We start from the raw sequence: 16,497 nt of genomic DNA on the forward strand, positions 1-16,497 counted from the left end.
TTTATTAATACGAGAGAATAATTATTTTTTTAACACCGAGTAAATCACCAATTACATCATATGAAAAGAGAATAATCATTAGAAAGACTACCATTTAACACAAAAAGTTTTATTTTGCTGCTAATATTTATCTATGCTACTTTTAAAAACAATTAGCTGTTTAATCCACGATTTGAAAAAAATAAAATATATAAAGTCGTGTAAATGATCAAAAGGAAGATCATTTCAAAGATCAAACGTTGGAATTTCAGAAGAAAAACCATGTGAAGCCTGATACAACATCCTTGGAAGCAAGTTTCTGTAGGGATCACTCTCTCTTTTCATTTTCAAATAGGCAATGCATTGTTCTACCTGAGACTTGACTTGCAAGTAAAGCTCTTGGGCTTTTTCTTTGTCTCTTAGCTCTTGTTCCTTACCTGCCAAAAAGAAGAAAAAAAAGCCATTGCAAGTATTCAGATCAGTGATCTAGAGTAGATCAAAGCAACAGTAGTTTGTACACCTGCGGTTTCTATTGGTTTTCCAAAGTAATAATAGAACCTCCCTGGAACCTTAGGTACAAGTCCTGGTATATAAAAATCTTGGTTTCCCAATTCGCTCTCGTTGCCTTTCCTGAAAGTTATGACAGCTCAAAGTCAGTGGTTATATGACCTTTTACGTGAAGAGTGTACATGAGAAAACAATATATATACATATATATATAGTGTAGTGATGAAACACCTTAGGTTGCCAGCTTCCTTTGTTGCCCTTTCAATTAAATCATTCAGGATCGGTATGTTCCTTTGATCATAGGAGTCCAGAACAATCTGAGAGTCATCCAATGTCCCAACCAAAGTTACTTTAAAACCGAGGTTCGGGTGAACACAAAGTAGGGCACTATTTTCATAACTTCCGAGCTAATCACTAAAAGAACAAAACTAATATGTGGAACACAGTAATCTGTAGAATATAGGTAGAAGCTGAGAATGTCAAGTAATGTAGAAATTGAAATGCAGACTTGTTGTTTCAATTATTGACTTAAATATCGTTGCACTAGTAGTAAAATACAGACTTGTTGTTTACACAATAGTTGCAGATGGCTTTCTATCAAAGTTGACGTCCAGTATATTTTTTTGTAGATTTAGGAAAGCTATCTTAAGTTTAAAAAAAAACAAGTTTTAAAGCATATAAAACAGGTCTTGAAATTGTAAATGTTTATTAACACAATTAATAAACAAACTTTAAAATATATATTTCTAGTTTTTTCTCTAATTTGTTTGGCATTTTTCAAAGTTTAGTTTGAGGCTTTTCAAAACTAGACCCATTGGTGAGTCATATCCGGCATAGAGAGCTCTTGCTTGCTGATTTTCTAGACAGTAGAATTGAATAAAGCTTATGAATATGAAACTTAAGATAACATGATTGACTAGAGAAAGCTTACCTTGCAGATGTCGTCTTCTCCAACAACGCCAAAAGGTACGATTGTGGCTCCAAATTTAGATGCAACTCTCACAAACTCAGGTTGCTCTGGCCAGAACAACTTGTACTCTTCACCCTGCAAAGTCTCACTGTACATGTAAGCCTTTACTAATATAACCTCCAAGAATGCAGAAACTGTAAAAAAATAAAAAACGTTACAAACTATTATGTTTCCAAGTACACCTTTCTATGGAGAGCTTCACGGACACCACCAGGATACAAAAGCACATGACACTTTAAACGCAGTAACTTGTAGATATTGGCATGAGAGACAGGAGCTCCACCCGTTATCTTATATTTGTCAAATATCTGCGGGTCGAGTATGTCGTGTACTATCCACTTGTTCATAAAAACAATCGGATGCGTCAACCCACGCAAGTGAATGTTCCTTTCTTTCAGGAGTTGAGCTATCATTGGAGGTAACTCAAATCCCATTATCATGTGATAGCCAACGTACAGAACAGGTCCTACTGAAGGTAACCCTTCGAGGCTCCTTACAATCTTACCGTTTTCAAGAGTTGACAGCATTACAGGGGAAGTAGCATATATTAGTAATCTGCAACGTAGAAAATGTTCATTTAGTATTTCTATAGTTAAGATACATAGAGAGAAACTAGTGATGAATTTTTACTTGTGTTCCTCTAGTTGTTTTCTTAACTCAAATGGGGTAGGCATAATGTAATCTGAAATGTAATCATGAGACCTCCCACGGCGAAAGAAACAAGTACACTTGAGGATAGTAACAAGATCTACATCATCCTCCTAACATTTGATGTAAAAAAGAGAGAGATATTTTAAATGTAGCTTATGAATGTACTCTCAAATATGCAAGAACCTACCGAAAACTAGAATATCTTTCTTGTGAACTGGATGAAGAGAGATCACTTACCAAAAGGAGAAATGGTCCAGTGTCGTTGAACTTACGGACAATGCAGTTTGGCAATGTGCGCGACAACCTGTTGATATCCTCCATGTTCAGCAGCCAATTATCACGTCCACTGCAATAGTAATAACCATATAATTCACATCTTACACCTAAGCTCTTAGTTAGGACATCTCTTTGCAAGTAGAAGAGATTCAGTATTTGACCTCAAGAGTATCAGTGATTCAGCTCTGACCGCGTATATTTTAGACTTGGCAGATGAAATAGCAGACTTGAGCATTTCCAGCTTCCAAAGAAGTGTGTCCTTCGAGAAGATCCTACTTAAACTCTGCAGTGATGTTTTAATATGTTGAGCACGTTACTATTTATTTATTTTTGTGCGTCGTTGAGCACCTTATTAGATGAATACTAAAACTACATTGCAAATTCATAGATCATGAGTTTCTAATAAATAATGAGTTCTTACATGGAGATTAGCTGAAACTGCAAACAGATCTCTTAGCATCATTCCACCGATTTGATGGACAGCAAATTCATTTGAAAATGCTTCTAACATTTCAGTCAATGGACCGCCTGTGTAATGAAAACCTCGGGAATGTATTAAATAAAGTAAAATTAAGCTAGAATATTGAGCAAAACAAGCTTGGAGACACATTGAGAATTCTTGAGAAAAAAAAATCAAAACTTCATGAAGTAAAGATAATTAAAAAAAAATGAGAAGAGAACAGCCAAGTGTACTTACCTTGCTTAAAACCAAATATGTCTTCCAACAGTGTGGGGATCTCATCTGGTAGCACATTAAGCATTCTTGATAGAGGCTGCGACAAGAGGTTGTTGACATGTGTGGCTGCAACAAAACGTTGTATAAGATGACCAAAGATGTACTTACCGACAATATAAGAGAACCTTGCAGACCGAGGTTTTGTACCTGGATTAGCCAAAATGAGAGCAAGATCGATGTTAGGATTCCTGCCTGCGACTTCTAACGCAAGACAAGCTCCAACAGATTCTCCAACTAAATATATAGGTCTGTCTGGAAAAAGGCAGTTCTCTGACTTAAGTGTCTTCTCAATAAGCTTCACCAAGTCTGTAACCACAACAAAACAAAAGTGATTAATCCGCATCAAGCTATCTTCTTGGTTAGAAAGCAATTTTTGATAGACAACAACAAAGGTACCTTTAGCGGAAGTACGATCCCTGGCTGGAATATGAAGGCACCATATATCAAATAGCCTACTCAACCACATCAGAAATGAAGATTCAATTCATGTCAATACTTCAAAAACTAGAGAAAAAAATGAGGAATATACAGTAACAGAGAAACCATATAGTCTTGTTTTTTAGTTTACGTACTCTCCAAGTTTCTTGTGTTGGCGAATAAGACCTAGTCCAGTTCCATCTATACCTGCAAGTTTTTTTAATTTTAATAACTTCAACAGAAGAAAAAAATGGTAATTTTCAGAGTTCCATGATTGGAAGGCGTACCGGGTATAAAAAGGAGGAGAGGAGAGCCTTGAGCTTGAGCGGCACTCTCCAGCGGAGAGAACCAACGAGGTGGACCTTCGCCTCCGACAAAACCTCTCACTTCTTCCAAAAAGTGTAACAAACTCTTCCGAGGGTCAGGCCGCTCCTCTTCTACATTCGCATACGGACTCTTCTCAACCACCTTTTTATCCTGATTCATCCATCTTCGTTTTATACCTCCATTAGTCGTAGTCGATGATTCAAGTCTGATAGCCGTGAGTCTATACTTCGAGGCAGAGCTTTGTTTCCAACAGAAGAAACCAGCGTTGCGGAATGTTTCTCTTGAGGGAGACGATACACAAGAGAGACCGGAGTTGGAGCCAAGTACTAATGTACCTTTCATGGTAATAATCTCAAGACGGTCTTGTTTTCTCAAAATGTTGTTGGTTCACATCTTGAGAAATTAAAACCCCGGAAAAGAAAATTTGGTATAATATGGACGCATGAACATTGTGTGAAGCTTAAATTATGGGAAAACGCATCTCACAAGTTACATATGAAGAACAACCTTAAGACTTAATTCATAAAAATAATGAACCTTAAAATATCTAAAATATCATTATCATAATTCATAACCTTGTCGATACCGTAATTGAATGTCTACTTACAACATAGTCACAGTATTCTATAATGTAAACAATTGAAAGAAAAAAAGAGAATCTAGAGATCAAACGTTGGAATTTCAGAAGAGAAACCATGTGAGGCCTGATACAACATCCTTGGCAACAAGTTTCTATAGGGATCACTCTCTCTTTTCATTTTCAAATAGGCAATGCACTCTTCGACCTCTGACTTGACTTGCAAGTAAAGCTCCTGAGCCTTCTCTCTGTCTTTTAGCTCTTGTTCCCTACCTGCTGTTTCTATTGGTTTCCCAAAGTAGTAGTAGAACCTCCCAGGAATCTTAGGTAATAGTCCCGGGAAATAGGCTTCTTGGTTTCCCAGTTCGCTCTCATCGCCTTCCCTAATGATTACAACAGTTCAAAAACCAATGTTCATATTAGTTTCACTTGATGATGGTATAAGATGAGATAGATGAAATAAAACACCTTAAGTTGCCAGCTTGTTTTGTTGCCTCTTCCATCAAATCCTTTAGGATAGGTATGTTCTTTTGATCATTAGCATCCAGTACAATCTGAGATTCATCATCCATTATGTCCTAACCAAAGTTAGTAACTTGACAACCAAGAAGCTTCATGTGATATATAGTTTATCAGAGCATTTGAATATGAGAGAGAGACAATGCTTCTTGGTAACACCCTAGACAAAAGGTTCACAGAATTTAGTAGAGAAATTAAGATTACGTCAAAGATGTCATCTTCTCCAACAACACCAAAAGGGACTATTTTCGCTCCAAATTTGGATGCAACTCTCACAAACTCAGGTTGCTCTGGCCAGAACAACTTGTATTCTTCACCCTGAAAAATTCTCCATGTACATATGTTTATTATGCCTCTAATTAAAAAGAGGTTACAAAAAAAAAAAACTCTTCTAAGAAAAATAAAACCACCTTTCTATGGAGAGCTTCGCGGACACCACCAGGATACAAAAGCACATGAGATTTTAAACGCAGTAACTTGTAGATATTGAAGTTGGAGACAGGAACTCCACCCATTATTTTATATTTGTCAAACATCTGTGTGTCGACTAACGCATCTTGGTTGTTCGTAAAAAGCATGGGATGTGCCAAACCTCGCAAGTGAATGTTTCTCTCTTTCAAGATCTGTGATACCATTGGAGGTAGCTCAAATCCCAGTAACATGTGATAGCCAACGTACAGAACAGGTCCTTCCGATGGTAAACCTTCAAGGCTCCTTACAACTTTACCGTTTGCTAGAGTTGATAGCATCACAGGAGAAGTAGCATCTATTAGCAATCTGCAATGTATAAAATGATCATTCAGTATATACGCTTATAACATTTTAATTGATAGACTTAAGCATTTTTACTTGTGGTCGTCTATTTGTTGTTTTAACTCAAATGTGGTAGGCATGATGTAATCTGAAAGGTGGTCATGAGACTTCCCACGGCGATAGAAACAGGTACATTTGATGATAGTAACCAGATCCACACCGTCCTCCTAACGTGAGCATGTAGTAAACGAGATGATTGAAGTGTAGTTAGTATCAATGTTTGACCCAAAAGTAGAAAGAGAGATCACTTACAAAAAACAGAAACTGTCCATTGTCTTTCATCTTGCGGACAATGCATTTTGGCAATGTGACCGCCAATCTGTCAATGTCTTCCACTTTCAGCAGCCATTGATCGCGTCCACTGCAATGCCATGACCTCACATATTACACCTAAGCTCTAAGCTAGAATAACTCTTTGCTAGTAAAAAGAGATTGACTATTAAGACCTCAAAAGTATCAGTGTTTCAGCTCTGACTGCGTGTACGTGAGAATTGGCAGATGCAACAGCAGACTTGAGCAGTTCTAGCTTCCAAAGAAGTGTCTCCTTAGGGAATATCCTACTCAACGTCTGCAAATATTTTTTTTATTATGAGATGTTGAAATAGCAAAATGCATTTGACTATAAACTGAAATACTTATAGATCATGAGTTTGTCTAAGTAGGAAGAATGGTTACAGGAAGATTAGCTGAAACTGCAAAGATATCTCTTAGTATCCCTCCGCTAACAGAAAATTCATTCGTCAAAGCGTCTAACATTGCAGTCAACGGATCGCCTACGTAACAAAGAAAACCACATTATTGTCATGTTTTTGTGTGTTATGCTTAGCTTGGAGACACTTAAGAATCCTTTTGAGCGAACATCAACTACAAGAGGTTATAAGATAAAAAATGACAAGAGAACAGCCAAGTGTACTACTACTAGCTTGCGTAAAACCAAAAATTTCTTCCAATAGTGTGGGAACTCCATCTGGTAAAACATTCAGCATTCCTGATAGAGGTTGCGACATGAGGTTGTTGACATGTGTGGCTGCAACAAACAATGTCTACGATGAGGAAAAAAGATACAATACGTATGTCACTGACAACATAAGAGAATCTCATAGACGGAGGTTTTTGGTACCTGGATTAGCCAAAATGAGAGAAAGATCGATGTTGCGATTCCTGGCTGCAACATCTAACGCAAGACATGCTCCGATAGAATCACCAACTAAATATATTGGTCTGTTTGGGAAACGATGATTCTCTGACTTAACTGTCCTCTCAATAAGGTTCACCAAATCTGTAAACACACTTAAACTAAAGTCATTAATCCGCATTAAGCTGTCTTCTTGGTTAGAATTTTCTTTTCTTCTTTTTTTTTGTTTGTGTATACAAAACAAGGCACCTTTAGCTGGAGTTCGATCCCTGACTGGAATGTGAAGGCACCATACATCAAAAATTCTACTCAAAAGGCAACAAAAATTATTAGAAATGAGGAACCTCCAAAAAACAGAGAAACCATATTCTTGATGCATATGTGAAAGTTTACTCACTCCCCGAGTTTCTTGTGGTGTCTAATGAGCCCAAGTCCAGTACCATCGATACCTGCAAGGTTTCTAGTTTCTCAGTTAATTCTTAAAATAGTGTAGAAACTAGGGATGAGCTAAAATAATTCATTATTTGTTTCTATTTGATCTTTAAAAAAAAGGATTATCTTAAACTCTACAAAGGAAGCAAATACTAGAATTTATTATCCGCTAGACATGAATCAAATTACAACTATTGAGATTATAAGGGATATGCTATAATAGTTATATAGTTATATATAATGTATATAACTATTATAATGTATATCTATTGTTTATGTGTTTTTTTCCTTAGGAAAACTTAAAATTTAAAGGAATTTTTAATGAAATGTTATTCTTACTGGGTTAATTTTTTTTTACTGGGTTAATTTTATTGTTTGGAATTTTATTTAGTTTTCTTTAAAAAACAAAGTAGAGTCACATGATGGGTTAATCGTCACCAGAGCAGTCAAATCAAAATGCTATAATTAGTGGCAACATAAATTAAGCTTAATTTGTTGCCACTAATTATAGCACTTTGATTTGACTACTCTGCTGACGATCAGCCCACCATGTGGGTCAACGCCACAAATCAAATGCCACCATCCACGTCTATCATTGGACACCTCTCGTTAACCAATGTAAAATGTTTTAAAATGGCAAAACAAAACATCTGTTTTTCTTTTCTTTTCTTTTTTTTTACAGTTTCGGTCCAAGATCTACTACTCGGTTAATTAGAGGACGAACCAGGTATGAAAAGGAGAAGAGGCGAGCCTGGAGCCTGAGTGCTACACTCCAACGGAGAGAACCAACGTGGCGGACCACCATCATCTCCGACCAAATCTCTCGCTTCCACCATAAAATCCGACAACCTCTTCCCCAAATCTGGACGCGCCGCCTCCACTTTCGAATACGGACTCTCCACCAACAACTTAGCCACCTTTGCTCCTTCCCCGTCGTGATCCTTGTTCTTGTGTACTCGTCGAACACATCCGTGATTCGTCCGCGTTACAGATTTGATAGCCTGCGTCCTTCCTCGTAGGTATGACTTCGTACGTTTGACTCTTTCTGTTGATGGAGATGAGACGGGAGAGATACCAAAGACGGAGCCAAGTACTGTAGCCGCCATTGGAGAGAAGCTCTAGAGATCGTTGAGTCTACTCGGAAGAGTTCTTTATTTGTTGAAAGTGAGGATGTGACGAACTTGTCCCATACTAAGAGCCAAGATAGTGCGCGGAGAAGACAACTTTAATATTTCTCTTTTCGAAAAATAATAATGATATTAACAATAATACATAAGAGAAGTACATGTGTTTTGATTTATAATTGAAGTGGTGGTCATAATTGGTCGAATGATTAGATTCCTAAACAAATAAATCTCGTGCTAAATCATGTGACTAAAGTTTTAATACAAATCTTAAACAATGATACAATTGTTTATAGTCCTAGAAAACAGGATAATTATGAACTTAGAATAAGTTTAGCAAAAATAACGTCTAGAAACAAGAAGAAATGGCCGAAAAGTTTTGACTGAACAAATTTTAATCAACTGACACAAGTCATTAATAAATGGTCAATCAATGTCATTTACATCTGCAAATTGATTGGTGGGTCAAAAACAAGTTTTAGAATGGGATTTTGTTTTTTATTTGTTTTAGAATGGGATTTTGTTTGTTTTTGGTAAAAAATGGTTTTTTTCATCTTTTTGTATCTTTTTTTTTTTGAACAACTCATCTTTTTGTATCTAAAATTTGTTTAGAGAGAAAATAAAAAAACTAGGAAAAGTATATGCTTTCGGGTATAAACCAACATCAGTGATTTTTTGGATTTTGTTATAAACACATACGTGCAAGGTTCCTCTTCTAAGCTTCATACAAAACAAAGTTTATTGAACTTTCAATTGGCAGGAAGAGAGACAAGTCTCCATATCCCAGAGGCGGTGTTCATATCACATGTGTTCTCATTATATGATGATTATTTTAGTCAAAATATTATCTCTATTTTCTTTTTCTTTTTTTTATCTCTATTTTCTTTTTGGCGAAATAACATAAGATTTTGATTAACAGATGTGGACAATTAATTTCAAGATGGGTATGGGCCGATCGGAATTTGGTATCAGATTCTCTTGGACCCAAACCAAAAGCCTAATAGCCTTGAGAGCCGAATCTTACCGTTAAGCCTACGCACACGCACATATGGAACTGATTTACTAATCACTAAACAAAAAGTCGATAGATTTTAAGAATTGATTGATTTTAGGTAGATTTGATTGATTTTAAGAATAAATAGATTTGTTAAATTTATAAAAAGTTTTAGAAAATTATCATATTTAAAAAGTCTATATATGAAACCATTAACTACTATGCTTTAAAGAATCTTGAGTATAAATGTATATTTTTGAAACTTTTTTTATAAGTTAAAATATAAGAATTCAAGTTTCAGTATAACTACACTAGATTTCGGTAGAATTATGAAATCATAAAAACTCCAACTTTTTGAATAATAATTGTACATGTTATTAAAAATCATTAAACTAATAACACTTAATTTTTATAAAAAAAAAGTTAGAATCCACTAGCCATTAACTATAAAATTTTAAATTCTAACAATCATAATAAATTTATCTCCAACTAACATCCCCTAAAACACAAGTCTAAGAAATCTTTTAATAGAAACTATAACCAACTCAACTAATTTACCATAACATTTAGACTTTAAATGGTGGGTAAGTTGGATTTTTGTAGTAGTGTAAAGCAAGACTCTCGAAAACCCAAATAACAAGTTATTTAATGGATTTTCTAATAAAATAAAATATTAATAATAAATAGGCCGATGATTCAAGTATCATGGGATATTGCCTCCGATTGGTGACACATAGTATTAACGTTGAATTAGCAAAAAAGTTATCATTTGATGTTGTTTTCAGTAAAAATTATGTGGTAAAAACTGTAGACTGATGTAGTAAGTTTGATGTAAAAATATGAGTAACCATATGTTCTCAAATAACTGACTGGTAACATTTTTGATGTATAAATTGCAGTATATATTTTCTAGAAATATTAAAGATATTAACAATAATATTAAGGATATCAACAATAATATTAGTATAAATTTGATAAAGTGTATAATCTTTTTAATATATTACATTAAGATAAATTAAATCAAAAATTTGATTTGTATATAATTTATATAATGACTTTTCACTAAAATATGAAAAATTATTTTAAAATAGTTGATTAATGATTTTATGTATAATTTTCTAGAAATAATAAAATAATAATAATAGTTTTTATTATAAATTTGATAAAAACTAAGTAAACAAATGTATATTAATTTATATTTAACTAAGGTATTTAAATTTATGTATTATATATAATTAAAGGCATCTATATAACAAATTTACGTTATAAAAATATTCATCAAATAGAATTAACAATTAAAATTTAGAAAAAGTATTTAAACATTTACACGTGGACAACTATTAAATGAATTTTTAAAAAAAAAAAAAATTTGTTAATTATAGTGCATATGACGTGGGGTTTCAGTTGAAAACAAAAAAAAAATCATAACTCAAATCTTAACACATGGCTTTTTTCTTGATGTTGAGTTAACATTTGATTTATCAATTTTACAAAAGGAATAACTCAAAAGTGTAACTCAACTACAACACATTAGAAATCAACTAGTAACTCAAAACTCCAAAACTAATGCATGATTGGTAACATTTTTTGAGTTATCCCTCTAACTCAAACTTAATCAATGATAATAACTCAGTCACCAATCAAAGCCATTATTTATAAGAACAAATAGTATCCTTGAGTTTTCTATTTATGTACTAGATTTCTTACAGAATAGTTTTTGTGGGATTTAGAACGAAGATTCATTCATTTAAGTGAAGTTATGTAGGGTTTGATTGGTGACATGAGTTATGAGTTAGACTTGATTTTTTTTTTTGAACAACGAGTTAGACTTGATTAAATTTGAGTTAAGAGCATAATTCCAAATTGTTATCAATCATGAGTTAGTTTTAATTTTTTTGAGTTAATGTTTAAGTTATAATGTGTTACTAGATTTTAACCCGCGCTTTAAAAGCGCGGATATTTTTATGTTGATTTATTTTTAAAAATTTTGACATTTTTTATGTTTTTCATTACGATGAACAGCTTAAATTTTAATAGTAATATCCTTTTAAAATTATACTTTACTAATGTTAATTTGTAGTTTATTTAATTTTTTCAGTATAAGTTTATGGCATAAATGAATATTGTGAAAATTTAAATTTTGATCTGATATTTAATAAAAAGACTGTGATACCTTTTTGTAACTAAAATATAGGGTTGTCAAAATGAGCTATAACTCATGAGCTCGCTTAGCTCAACTCGATTTTTCATAAACATGATCTCTATTTTTGGCTCATTTAATAAATGAATTTAATGATCAAATTTAAATTAGATCACAAGTTATTTCATCTTTAATGAATATGAGCTAATTTATGAACTATGTATTTATATATATATACTAGGGTAAACCCGCCCTACGGGCGGACAGAAAATAATAAATAATATAAATTACTTTAAAATGTAAGTTTATCATAATTAAAATAGCAATAATTTTCATAACTTTTCCGCCACAATTTTAAATTTATTTTACTATTCATTTTAGAGATTATATATTATCTAATTATTCTATAATTTTAAAATATAATAATTTACTTTTTTCAATGTTTACTTTAGTCTATGGATTAAATATTATGGTTGATTGAGTTTAGTGAAATTCTAAATAATAAGCAGTCTAAAGATATTTGCTATCTAGTTTATATGCTTGTTTCATAAATAAACTATTTTTATCTGAAAAGATATATTTAAAAAAAAATTAATGCTTTGCGAAAGATGATAACCTATTCATTAAAATTAAACATACTTTCATGTTTATTTGTAAAGACGTTAATTTGCAGTTTCTTGTTTTATGTTTAAGTTTTATTTATAATATACGAAAACAATTAAGGTAATATTAGATATTTGTATCTGTTTTCAAAATCAGAATTAAAGAGTTTTTTGATAATAAATAATAATAAAGAAATTTTCAAAAAGAGATAATGACATATGATTGCACAACTGTTATCTCTGATCCTTACACAAGTAATAAACTTTTTTATTTTATCATTTTATTTATATATTTTAACTTTTTTTCCTTTTTTCTTCTTTTTCTTATTTTAATAAGTTTCCGTGACACGTATCGGATATGGACGGACGAATAAATAAACTACTAATACAAAATATTTTAAAATTTTGATTTATTTGATTTCTTACAACATTTAACTATTTATTCTACTATGCATTTAAAATATAATTATTTTTTCGATATTTATTCTTTTTTTATAATTAAAGTTATTTCCGGAAAATTTTGAAGTCACATAAATTTTCTTAAAATTGCAGTTGATTGGGTTAAGTACAGTGAAGTTATTTTTGTTCTCAGTTATATATTTGTTTCAAGAATTAATTTTTTATACATTGTTTCTTAAAACTAATGATATACACAATATAAAATAAGTAACTTATTCATTATAACTAAAAATATTTGAGGATTATATTTTTCTATATATACATGTTTGTCTTATAGGTATTATTATTATTATTATTATATATCAACATAATTGATTAGAATTTTGAAATAAATATAACTGACTTTTTGTCCCAAAAATAAATATTTACTGACTAACTTATAAAATATAATCCTTGGAAGAAGAATTTTATTATATATGTAACTATATTGATTATAGTTTATTGTTGAATAAAAGTATTTCCTTTGTTTATTAAATATATATATATACAAAGTTATATTATGTAAATTGACTATGATAATTATTTAGCATATATGTAGTAGATATAGATGATGCTGCACCACTTGCAATAGGAAGAGATCAAATTGACATTTCAAACAACATTAAACACTAAACTAATCGCAGCTGAAACTAACTTAAAGTAACATCTGCTTGTACCAAAGATTTGTTTTAATCTGTAACATAAATGGAAAATCAAGAAGAAATTTGAAACTTTTTTTATTTCTAGTGAATGGGAGTTACAAAAGAAAAGGCTTTATCAATATGAACGGAAGCTTTTAGACTATTGGGATCAATTCATAAATGCCAAAAAAAAAGACAAAAAACTGATACTATGGTGTTAAAAAAAAAACTGATAGTATCTTTATATATAAAGAAACCTTTTCATCTCTCCCATGAAGCCACATCAGATGCCAGCTCAGAAATTGGCTCACCCAAAGCTTGACACGTCAGATTAATGAAGTGCTGCGTATTGGGTAATTGAGGTGGGTTTTGGGCTTTGTCTTTCGTTAGTTTATCGTGGCCCATGTCCCCAACCCTAATCATTCACTTCAATTTACATGTCGTCCTCTTTGAAACAAGCTTTAAAGTTTCTTCTATTATAGCTCCGTTAATGGAGTTAGATCTTCCATCACCTTCCTTGACCACCTTTTTCTCATGGTTTGTTTTACAATAAAATTGCTTGCAAGTTGCACCAAGCGATCCAGTTGCATTCCACAAGCTTAAAAATATTACAACAAAACCATAACCCGGTTTTAGTGAACTAATACGATTAGAAAAAACAGTTATGATAGTCAAAAGCTGATTTGGTTTACCTTCATGTCCAACCAGATCATAACGTTCCGTTTTCTCTTGACGTTCTTCTGCTTGTTTAGAACCAATTCAGGAAGCAGGGAAACCATAGCTCTCAAGATTCTTCCTTGTCACGGTTGAAACAACATCCTCCCCAAATCATATGCTGCTCCACGCAAAATCTAACTCCTCCTATATCAGAAATTGCTCAGAAAACTTCCACTGACAATATTTTCTTATATGAGATCTTGTGAAAAAGTACCACAGATTGAACAACATAGAATTTTTTTGAGTGTAAACGATACCTGTTTAGCGAGAAGCTTTATGAGTTACCTGTTTAAAAATAACAGGCACGGGAATCAATCATAGTATCGGTGTTAGTGGAAACATATGGAAAAGCTTTATTTAACTCACTGAAATAAGGAGCAGAGATGTTCTGTAATATCTCAAAATTATATGATATAATACCATAGAACACTAACCGCCAGAAGTGTTCTCAATGTAAGACAATTTGCACTTTGCATGCTCCACCACTGCAAAAATAAACGAAAGCAATAGTGAAGAAGTGACCTTGACTGGGTCATCCCAAGACATGCCATGTTACCTGAGAAATAGATTACTTACGGTGTAAGAAACTCAATGAAAATGCACTTTATAATATTACTTTAACAATGAAGCTTCTTCCACATGCCATTTTCTCTGCCCTACGAAATTAATTCTCATATGATCGATTGCTCTTCCACTGATGGATCATAAGCATTTCAAGAAACGGAGGAATCATCAACTCTTCATAATCAAGAAGAATTTAAACGCAAGTTTGAACAGAAATGGTAACCGTTAAGAAGATGTGTGAAGATGCGGTTAGATTCAGTTCGACTCCAGCTTTCAGAGATATAAGAAGAACCTGATACATCATATAATCATAAAGATATTAAGCTTTATGTCCGATCCAAACAGAGTTCTTGTCAGAAACATATTCACATTCTTACTGTTTTGTGATGGTTGCATCGAATTCGTCAACACCTTCTCTCTGGACTTCTGAATCGTCATAAATCAAAGCAAGTAAATTTAACTGATACGGTCAATGTGCGTAATGTTCTACTCGCTCCTTGTCATCGCCTCGTCGGAGGCTTAAGCCTAATACGTAGTAGAGTTAACTACAGTCTACAGACACCTAAAACAATACAAAGGTTGGGTGTAGAGATTTGGTTGTTTCAATAGATTGATAGGATGATTTTGAGAATCTAACGTCGAACTAACAATTTCATGCCTTCAACCTGAGGTCAATCAAACTAATACACAGACGAACATATGTGAATTGAAGTGAATTAAAGACGATTAAAGAGGTCACTCACCGTTACGGATCTTGATTGTCTCCACCGCCGCATCATCGTTCAGAGGTTTCAAAGAGGACGACATGTAAATTGAAGTGAATGATTAGGGTTGGGGACATGGGCCACGATAAACTAACAAAAGACAAAGCCCAAAACCCACCTCAATTACCCAATACGCAGCACTTCATTAATCTGACGTGTCAAGCTCTGGGTGAGCCAATTTCTGAGCTGGCATCTGATGTGGCTTCATGGGAGAGATGAAAAGGTTTCTTTATATATAAAGATGAATGATTTATATTTTTCTTATGTAAGAAAAAACAGTTTCTATATTACTCATACTTATCTTCTAAAATTAAAATATAAAACCAAAAAGTAAAATATATATAATGTAGAAAATATTGATATTAATCCTCACATCATATATCTTTAGAATTAAAATATATTCCTAAGACTCTCATGTGTAATATATAGCTTTACAGTTTGAATAAATGAAGAGTTTTAACATTAATAATCACAAGACTTTTATGTGAAATATATTTTTAGATTACTCATTTAGCTTTGATTTAATATGTTATTAGGTCTTGGTTTTATTCAATATTTAATATTTGCGCTTTGGAATTTTAATTTTAATTATATTATAAAAGCTTTATTCTCTATTTTATTTTTAATTATGTTTATAAATTTTATTTTTAAATTTAATCGCAAAGTAGCTCATTTAACTCATGATCTAAATGATCTGAGTTCGAGTTTATATATTGAAGCTCATATAATAAATAAGCTGAGATGAGCTAACTCATGAAAGATCCGAGCTCACCATGAGCTGAGTGGAGCGAGTTAGCTCATTTTAACACTCCTATTAAAAATATATATACACACATACACATATAAGAACTGTTTTAATAAAAAAATTCCTTTGTGATTCAATGGAGGGACATGGGTTTGGAAAATTTAAGTTGATCTATCAATGATATATTGAGTTTTGGAAACAATATTCGTTTGTTTTCTTATTTGGAATATTCTCTTATTTATTTGTTTTATTTAAATTTTATTAAAAAATATCAATGGCATACCATTATAATTAACTTTAAAGGCGCGGAACATTTTGTGATTCAAAATTTTGAAATTCAAGAATATATACAGTTACTTTTCCATCTTCACATATATTTAATACTTTCTGGAATACACACATCCGATTGATTCGAAAAGATGCAATTCG

The 16,497-nt window shown here is 32.5% G+C and overlaps 2 protein-coding genes and 1 long non-coding RNA gene across 9 annotated transcripts; all 3 read right to left on the minus strand.

Moving 5' to 3' along the window:
- Positions 1–10: 10 nt before the first annotated feature.
- On the minus strand, positions 11–4,279 carry LOC108855498 (phytyl ester synthase 2, chloroplastic-like). 2 transcript variants are annotated; one of them, XM_057009157.1, is made up of 14 exons: positions 3,824–4,279; positions 3,692–3,743; positions 3,516–3,571; positions 3,267–3,425; positions 3,081–3,185; positions 2,805–2,911; positions 2,545–2,666; positions 2,345–2,453; positions 2,114–2,217; positions 1,639–2,011; positions 1,418–1,531; positions 718–803; positions 500–609; positions 11–416 (listed from the first exon to the last, which is right to left on the minus strand). In XM_057009157.1, the coding sequence occupies exons 1-14, from the start codon at positions 4,203–4,205 to the stop codon at positions 226–228; spliced, it is 2,070 nt and encodes a 689-aa protein (XP_056865137.1). In that variant the 5' UTR covers positions 4,206–4,279; the 3' UTR covers positions 11–225. The 2 variants fall into 2 exon arrangements, with proteins under 2 accessions (XP_056865137.1, XP_056865136.1); XM_057009156.1 differs by having other exon boundaries at positions 2,087–2,217; positions 3,824–4,278.
- Positions 4,280–4,382: 103 nt separating this feature from the next.
- LOC108855499 (phytyl ester synthase 2, chloroplastic) lies at positions 4,383–8,628 on the minus strand. Of its 4 annotated transcripts, none has more exons than XM_057009159.1 (13): positions 8,064–8,628; positions 7,305–7,356; positions 7,157–7,212; positions 6,893–7,051; positions 6,695–6,799; positions 6,448–6,545; positions 6,219–6,340; positions 6,025–6,133; positions 5,809–5,939; positions 5,370–5,736; positions 5,164–5,277; positions 4,909–4,994; positions 4,383–4,823 (listed from the first exon to the last, which is right to left on the minus strand). In XM_057009159.1, the coding sequence occupies exons 1-13, from the start codon at positions 8,443–8,445 to the stop codon at positions 4,523–4,525; spliced, it is 2,082 nt and encodes a 693-aa protein (XP_056865139.1). In that variant the 5' UTR covers positions 8,446–8,628; the 3' UTR covers positions 4,383–4,522. The 4 variants fall into 4 exon arrangements, with proteins under 4 accessions (XP_056865139.1, XP_056865138.1, XP_018484848.2 ...); XM_057009158.1 differs by having other exon boundaries at positions 6,692–6,799; XM_018629346.2 differs by having other exon boundaries at positions 6,689–6,799.
- Positions 8,629–13,404: 4,776 nt separating this feature from the next.
- Positions 13,405–15,394, minus strand: LOC130510814 (uncharacterized). Of its 3 annotated transcripts, XR_008944579.1 has the most exons (8): positions 15,303–15,361; positions 14,937–15,121; positions 14,783–14,851; positions 14,572–14,689; positions 14,430–14,480; positions 14,253–14,280; positions 13,971–14,139; positions 13,405–13,876 (listed from the first exon to the last, which is right to left on the minus strand). It is a non-coding gene; the product is annotated as an uncharacterized LOC130510814 (long non-coding RNA). The 3 variants fall into 3 exon arrangements; XR_008944578.1 differs by having other exon boundaries at positions 14,572–14,851; positions 14,937–14,985; positions 15,303–15,394; XR_008944577.1 differs by having other exon boundaries at positions 14,572–14,851.
- Positions 15,395–16,497: the final 1,103 nt, after the last annotated feature.

The sequence above is a fragment of the Raphanus sativus genome, chromosome 4 (assembly GCF_000801105.2).
Source record: "Raphanus sativus cultivar WK10039 chromosome 4, ASM80110v3, whole genome shotgun sequence".
In the NCBI taxonomy this organism is placed as follows: Eukaryota; Viridiplantae; Streptophyta; class Magnoliopsida; order Brassicales; family Brassicaceae; genus Raphanus; species Raphanus sativus.

Bases quoted from the DNA above. Each gene is read 5' to 3' on its own strand.
- LOC108855499 (XM_018629345.2), bottom strand. From the start codon at position 8,445: ATGGCGGCTACAGTACTTGGCTCCGTCTTTGGTATCTCTCCCGTCTCA. The intron at 6,800-6,892 runs GTACCAAAAACC...TGTTTGTTGCAG, and splicing joins TCTCATTTTGGCTAATCCAG to CCACACATGTCAACAACCTC. The intron at 6,341-6,447 runs GTAACCATTCTT...AAATATTTGCAG, and splicing joins CAGTTTCAGCTAATCTTCCT to ACGTTGAGTAGGATATTCCC.
- LOC108855498 (XM_057009156.1), bottom strand. From the start codon at position 4,205: ATGAAAGGTACATTAGTACTTGGCTCCAACTCCGGTCTCTCTTGTGTA. The intron at 3,572-3,691 runs GTACGTAAACTA...GTGGTTGAGTAG, and splicing joins CAACACAAGAAACTTGGAGA to GCTATTTGATATATGGTGCC. The intron at 804-1,417 runs GTAAGCTTTCTC...GATGACTCTCAG, and splicing joins GAGAAGACGACATCTGCAAG to ATTGTTCTGGACTCCTATGA.